General features: G+C 50.3%; 1 protein-coding gene across 1 annotated transcript; it reads right to left on the bottom strand.

The window, feature by feature from the left end:
- Window positions 1–4,033: 4,033 nt before the first annotated feature.
- On the bottom strand, window positions 4,034–6,995 carry LOC117839719 (glycosyltransferase BC10). Its single transcript, XM_034720125.2, has 2 exons — window positions 5,099–6,995; window positions 4,034–4,426 (listed from the first exon to the last, which is right to left on the bottom strand). Exon 1 carries the CDS (start codon window positions 6,252–6,254, stop codon window positions 5,157–5,159), a length of 1,098 nt encoding a protein of 365 aa, XP_034576016.1. The 5' UTR covers window positions 6,255–6,995; the 3' UTR covers window positions 4,034–4,426; window positions 5,099–5,156.

Raw genomic sequence — 6,995 nt, 5'->3', positions numbered from 1 at the left:
GTGGTGGGCCATCCCTTTCGGTTGGGTGATGGGCCTTTCAAGGTCTTCGTGGGCCAAAATGCGCTATTTGAGAAGGCGGTGATTTTTGGGCTGGACTGTGATTTCGGAGACGTATCTGTCAGTGATGTAGCCCAAAATTTCAATATGGCTGCCTATATTTATTTGAAAAAAAGTCCTATTGACCTTCCTGAACCATGGGCCGAATCTGCTTTTCCACCCAAGACTCAAAAACCGTCTATTTTGGCTCCTCGTTCTTACGAAACCGGACACATGACCTCCCCGATTCTGTTCCCCCCGGTTTTGTCCTAACTGGCGCCACATCATCGCCACGTCGCCTTTCCAACGTGTCACAGGCCCACCTGTCGGTGTCGCCGGCCGATGGGGAATAAAAAAAGGAGGCCGGCGCCTGTGGCCGAGCGAGCTATCAAATGGAGCACCCGCGACCTCGTTCCTCCTTGGCCCTGCTCGCCCGTGCGTCCCGCCGGAGCGCGGCGAGGTCGGCACCGGAGCTGTGAGGCTTGCTTTTACAGGTGCCCTGTTGCTGCATTGCTGCCTCCTTCCAAATCAGAGCTGTCGGCGGTGCTCACGAGTCACCATTGCCCAGGATGGCCTCCTCCACGCCTCGTGGAAGCAGTGGATTGGATGGACCTCCGGGAGTCCGTCGTCCGCCGCGGCGAGGACTTCCTCCGGTGACGCTCCGCCGAGTACCTGCGCCGGGAAGCGAAGGGTGGCATTCAGAGACGAGGCACAGCTCGTGATGGACGCCAGGCGTGGCCTCGGCGAGGCCAAGGACGCGGACACGCGGTGAGGCTGATGTGCGACGCCGTGCTGTCTGAGTTCTTCGAGACTAGATGATTCTGAAACGCGCGTAACTGCAGGCTGCCTCTGTTGGCTTCCTGCTTTTGCTGCCCCGTGCTCTCCTAGCTTATCCAAAGTTGCTTAGCCTGTTGCTGCTAGAAAAATTCAGATTCGATTCATTGATCAGCCAAGGTGGAAATGGAATGATCAGCATTTGTTAGTAAGCTTTTTGAGATGAGATGTTTCTCTTTCAGTTTGCTACATTGTGACAGTACTACGAGAAAAACCCATCTGCCTTTTCAGTTTGCCTTGTTTTCTGATAAAGAACCCAGGAGCTCCATGGACTCCATAGTCCAACCCGCGCATGTCCTTCAACTGACGCTCCAGGTCCAGCAGCAACAGCCAACAAGAGGGATCCCGGAGCCGTCCAGGTAGAAGGACTTGTCCTGGAAGCCGTAGAGGTGGGAGCGGGTGACGTGCGCCTGGCCGCCTCCAGCTCATGCTTCGCCAGCTGCGGAGAGGAGACCGGGCTCCTGGTGAGGGTAGGGACAAGCTGGTCGCGCTGCGCCGTCCACTGCCGCTGCGCGCATCAGGTGCCCCGCGCAGGTGGTGAACAGCTCCGTCGTCGGGGCGCCGCCGAGGCCGTTCTGCTTGGACGGGTTGCGGTGGCCGTTGCGGCGTCGGCCTTTTTGTGAAAGGCGACGTGGCGATGATGTAGCGCCAGCTAGGACAAAACCAGGGTGGAACAGAACGGGGGAGGTCATGTGTCCCGTTTCGTAAGAACGAGGAGCCAAAATAGACGGTTTTTGAGTCTTGAGTGGAAACGCGGACTCGGCCCATGGTTCATGAGGTTCCTGAGGTAAATAGGATTTTTTCCTATTTATTTTTCTTTTCTTTTCAAATTTTCTGTAGTACGGTGGTAGACTGGTAGATGGTTGGGTTTTTACTATTTAAAATGTTGATTTACAATAGTTTTGATTAAATAAAAACATTAAGGTTAGGTGTCTTAAAACGTACCTTGAGAACAACGAGCCTGTTCGGCTGAGAACAACGAGCCTGTTCGGCTGGACTTATAAGTCGGCTCGGCTGGACTTATAAGTCGGCTCGGCTGGACTTATAAGCTAGCTGAAAAGCTGAAACAGCTGATTTGTTATGTTCGGTAGCTGATAAGTCTACTGATAAGCTAAAGCGAACATGTTCGGCTGGACTTATAAGTCGGCTCGGCTGGACTTATAAGCTAGCTGAAAAGCTGAAACAGCTGATTTGTTGTGTTCGGTAGCTGATAAGTCTACTGATAAGCTAAAGCGAACAGGCTGAACAATAACTTAAGAATGGAGAAGTCCACGGGAAAAGTTTGGAGCAGAGCTACTGGTCTTGACAAGTGACGGTCTGGGTGCCTTGGTCGCTGTTTTTAGTTTTTATAAGTTGGTGACCAACTGTGGACGACGGTGAGTCCTCAACACAAACTTGTTTGCAACAAGAAACAACAACCCTAAAAAAACACGATGAAGCTCAGAACATTTTTGACGTGACAGCGCTCACGATGAGCCAAACTACACTTAAGGGGTATTTGGGAGATAAGGGCTAAACTTTAGCCCTGTCACATCGGATATTCGGATGCTAATTAGGAGGACTAAATATAAGCTAATTATAAAACTAATAGCAGAACCCCTAGGCTAAATCACGAGACGAATCTATTGAGCCTAATTAATCCATCATTAGCGAATGGTTACTGTAGCACCACATTGTCAAATTATGGACTAATTAGGCTTAATAGATTCGTCTCGCGATTTAGCCTAGGGGTTGTGTAATTAGTTTTGTAATTATTCTAAATTTAATACTCCTAATTCGTGTCAAACATTCGATGCGACGGGGGCTAAATTTAGCCCCCTCCTCCCAAACACCCCCTTATTCATCTGTTTCCGCTCTATTTCTTATAGCTTGTACTGAGGCGGTTCTGGTGCTCCCGTACTCCCGTTCGTTGTGCGTCGTTGGATGCACAACGGACGTTCCATCTCGAAAGCACCGTTGGACTGCGGGTGTGATTCTAAAAAGTATGAGGACCAAAATGACCGGGAGCATGGGAGCACCCGGAGGTGCGGGAGCACCAGAACCTTCCTCGTACTGTGTATGTTTCCATTCAGTACATGTTCCTTTTGTACTGCTTTTTTATCCACCTCAGAATTTCAACATTAAAATGCATTGCTGAAGAACGTACTAGCGAATCAGAAAAGGTGAAGGGCCTTAGAAAAGGCTTAGGAATCTTGGTGCTCAACTAATCAACCTGGAACTTTCGGCAAAGATTGATCAAAGTTTTACGAGGCATCTTATTCTTGCTAAAAACAATGTAGCAGACTTAATAAAATTTAAATAAAATAAAATGATCCCCAGCAGAAGTCTGGTCTGGCGATTTCCTTAGAATATTTACTGCTATCACTGGCTGTTACATCGACCACTCTGAAACGAATCACTAGGAAGTCAAAATGAGCAACCAAAACCCTAACAGGTAAGTGGCAAATATGGCAACTGCAGAAACGGAAAAAGCCGTGAGTGAAGAGGAAATTCTGCCAAGCCGCCACCTTTCTTCCCTCTGCTCCTCATACATATCAGAGATTTTCTCACAGTATTACAAATAGCAAACGATGCAAGGCACTAGGTGGTGTTGACCGAAAAATAGCCCCTTTTTTTTTCTGACAGGTCATGCAGATACTATCTGAGATGGATCTGTGACAGAAATCTTGTATGCTTTCCTGGTATAGACAGTTAACGGTAGCACTCCCTATCACTCATTTTCAGGTTCCAAACCCTAAAAAGACATGTCAATCATCAGTACAATTCTGGGTGTGGGGCAGAGAGAACAGTTCCTATCTTTCATGACTCAAACCCATAAGGGCACTATAATTTTGGGAGTGGGGCAGATTCATGACATATAAAAATAGCAGGACATAAAAAACCTAACAAAGTTTGGACGATGGATTCAAAATGCCAAGAATAATATCGAGGTATTATACTATATTAGAACCCAACTTTTGGCATATTAGGGTTTAAGGTCACAAATTGTTCTGTTCAGTGCAGTTTGGCCCTCCCTTTTCTCCTCCCTCAGTTTTATTCATACAAAATCATCCTGCACCCAAAGTCGATTATGCTATTTCATGATAAATAGTTTTTTTATCACTATTAAGTGACACAATGACTTAAAGTTAAAAGAGCAAGGCAGCAGCAACACGAGACAGGCTAAGCCATCAAAACTAACAGACTTGCAAACTTATAATAAACTATGTAATTGGTACATATTCAACAATCTACAAACCATCACTGCCTGTATTCACAAGAGTGCCTCCATGTAATACATAGGATGATCACACTAACTGCTGCCCTATCACTTGACGAGTAACTGTTGCATTCAAAGTACCTACTCAGTCTCACAAAGGGACAATTCGTACTTTCGTAGCCATACCATACTCCTCTCAGAGCAGGAGCACCTCTTCCCACGAAGAGAACAACGGCACTAAGGGGCTATGTTGTTCCTCAAGAAGGTTTTAGAGGGCAGAGATGGACAGCTACTTGACTGCCCATCCAATCACAGTGGAGGTGAAAATAGCATTGCACCCAAGCATTTCTTCGATGCCTGAAACATGAAGAACAAGATTTGCAGAACCAAGAAGCATCACAATGTGGCAGAAAAATATATAACTAGTTTTAAAAGATCAAGAAGAAGGCACTACAAATTTACATTGCGATTTGCAGGATCTACTACAGTAAAAGCAATCCTCAAGGAGACCGCAGTGCAAGGCATTGCAGGTTTGGCAGTATTAAGAAACAGACAGTAGGTATTATACATTGAACATTGCATTGAATATCATAATGCAATTTTGTGGGGAGGGGATTCTTCCACTACAAACAGAAACAATTACCAAACGAAGTTTATTTCTACATTCCAAGATGAAAGTTTATTTCTACATTCCAAGATGAAAACTGATCACTGTTCAGCAGTACTTGATGAACCATATAGACCAATAGTCCTGCCAGCATTTCCCTCGATCTAACAGAAGCAGAATGCTTGCATTGCCTGACAAAACATCTTAACGCTACAACCATTCCAATTGATGAGACAACAGCGATCTAATGTAGTATGCCACTTTATTATGAAATTGTTAAGCATACAGATTACTGGACAACCTAATACTCTCACATTCCGTAGTATGTACACTCCATTTGGAGACATTTCTCTCAACACAACACCTAAATAGAAGAAGATTGATTCTTTTGGAAAGGCCGCAGCAAGTGCACGTTTCCGTACCTCATTCATTTCAGTGTATAAACTCTGACACCATCAAATGATGAGGGTTGCTTCAGGCCTAATCCCGTAGGATGACTGAATCCGCAATCTCCATCAGCGGCTCAAGGCACTCGGGAGAAAACTTGCGGGCAAACATATATGAATGTGTGTTGTTTGACTTCCTCAGCTCCCTGATCAGGCTCGCTGATACCTCTCCAGGCCCGTACATGTGTGGGTGGCCTGCCACTGAATCTGTCCAATTTACCCTCGTCAAGGTATACTTGGTGCAACCCTCAGGATCCTGCATATCCAGCAATGTGGGGAAGTAGTGCTCCTCTGGATAGCATGAATCCCTGCGCTGGATTAGACAGGGTTGCTTGAACTTCTTCCAAAGCCGCATATCCCTCACCACCATGATGGCATGCCTTCTTGCGAGCACAAAAAACTGCGATCCAGCACGGAACTGGTCATACGGAACCTCTGGGAGCATCACGTCATCACCTCGGGCGTAGTACCTGTCGTGCAGCAGCGTGGTGTCATTATCCATGTTGTCCATTATCTCTATGAAGCTGCGGTGGCGGTTATGAGGACCAGCAGTTTCGGAGAGGAGGGCGTTGTAGAGGGTGGGGAACGGGTGGAGCGGGATGCAAGACTGCGAGATGAGAGCGAAGAACTGGTTATTGGGGTCATCTAGGAGCGCTGTGGCAAGGAGGCGGCGCGCGGCAGAGATGAGGGTGGGGGAGGCGCGCTGCGTGGCCTTGGCGGGGACGAAGCGGCCCCGGAAGGAAGGCGTGGGCGGCAGCTCAAGGACGGAGTAGGGGTCAGCGTGGACGTAGAGGTTGAAGAGGTTCTTGTGGCCGCGGAAGAACTTCTCCCAGAGCGGTGAGAAGACGAGGTCGGAGTTGGTGAGGAAGAGGAAGGCGATCTTGGGTGACGGGCGGCGGCGGAAGAAGTAGGAGGCGGCGGAGGCGGGCGAAGCAGGGGTCGCCGAAGAGGAGGAGAGGATGGCGCGGCGGAAGAGGGCGAGGTCGTCGGACTCGTCGGCGTCCGGGATGGCCGGGAGCGTCTTGGGCGGGAGCAGGCGCGGCGCGAGGAGGAAGACGACGGGGATGGAGAGGAGCAGGAGCAGGGAAAGCACGAACGGCGAGGTGTAGGGCGTCGTCGCCGGCGGAGTCATCTCCGGGCAGCGGCTGCCGCGCCTGCGGCCCCTCAGGTCAGGATCCGCAGAATGCGAGCAGCCCGCGGCCAATGCAGCGGCGGATCTCGGGTGCGTGGTTTGGTGGCGGTGGGGAGCAGGGATCAGATTTTTCTCCGAGAGAAAAAGCAGCGGGGATTTGAGAGCGATTGATGTGGACAGACCGCCTCAAATTGGGCGCAGGGAAAAAGGCCCGGCGACCTGGATCTTGCGATTTGGGTGCTAGCAATTGGAACACGACAGAAGAACAATCGGGAGATTTCGAGGCAGAAAGGATGAAACGGACCGGAGAAATGGCTTCCCTCCACAAATGGCGAGCGAATGGCGCCCGCGCCCCCCTAGGCTCCGAGCTGATCGAGCCCCATCGCGCGCGGGGGCGGACCTGGCTCTCGAGATCCGGTAACGGCGAGCCAGCAAGGCGCGAGCCAATAGCGGGGCGAGACAGCGCAGGCCCAGCCAAGAAGAGGCGCAGCCGGGACAGGAAAACCGGCCGCGGAACCGGGAATGGCGGATCCAGGAGCCGCGCTGAGGAGGCGGGTGGGCAGGCGGGCGACGGATCCCCTGGACCCCTGGAGGCCGGCGGGTGCTGAGGATTGGGGGGATTTTTTTTGTGTGTGTGTGGAAATCTCTCGCGCCCGGGGTGGAGGAGGTAGGGAGGCGGCCGGAGAAACGGAGGTGGGGGTGGAGGGGAAGAGGGGAGAGAGTGAGAGGCGGAGGAGGGAG

The sequence above is a fragment of the Setaria viridis genome, chromosome 9 (assembly GCF_005286985.2).
Source record: "Setaria viridis chromosome 9, Setaria_viridis_v4.0, whole genome shotgun sequence".
Classification (NCBI taxonomy): Eukaryota; Viridiplantae; Streptophyta; class Magnoliopsida; order Poales; family Poaceae; genus Setaria; species Setaria viridis.
This window is presented reverse-complemented; position numbering and strand designations above follow the sequence as displayed.

What these genes read in the sequence shown, in the direction of transcription:
- LOC117839719 (XM_034720125.2), bottom strand. Translation starts at nt 6,254, where the DNA reads ATGACTCCGCCGGCGACGACGCCCTACACCTCGCCGTTCGTGCTTTCC.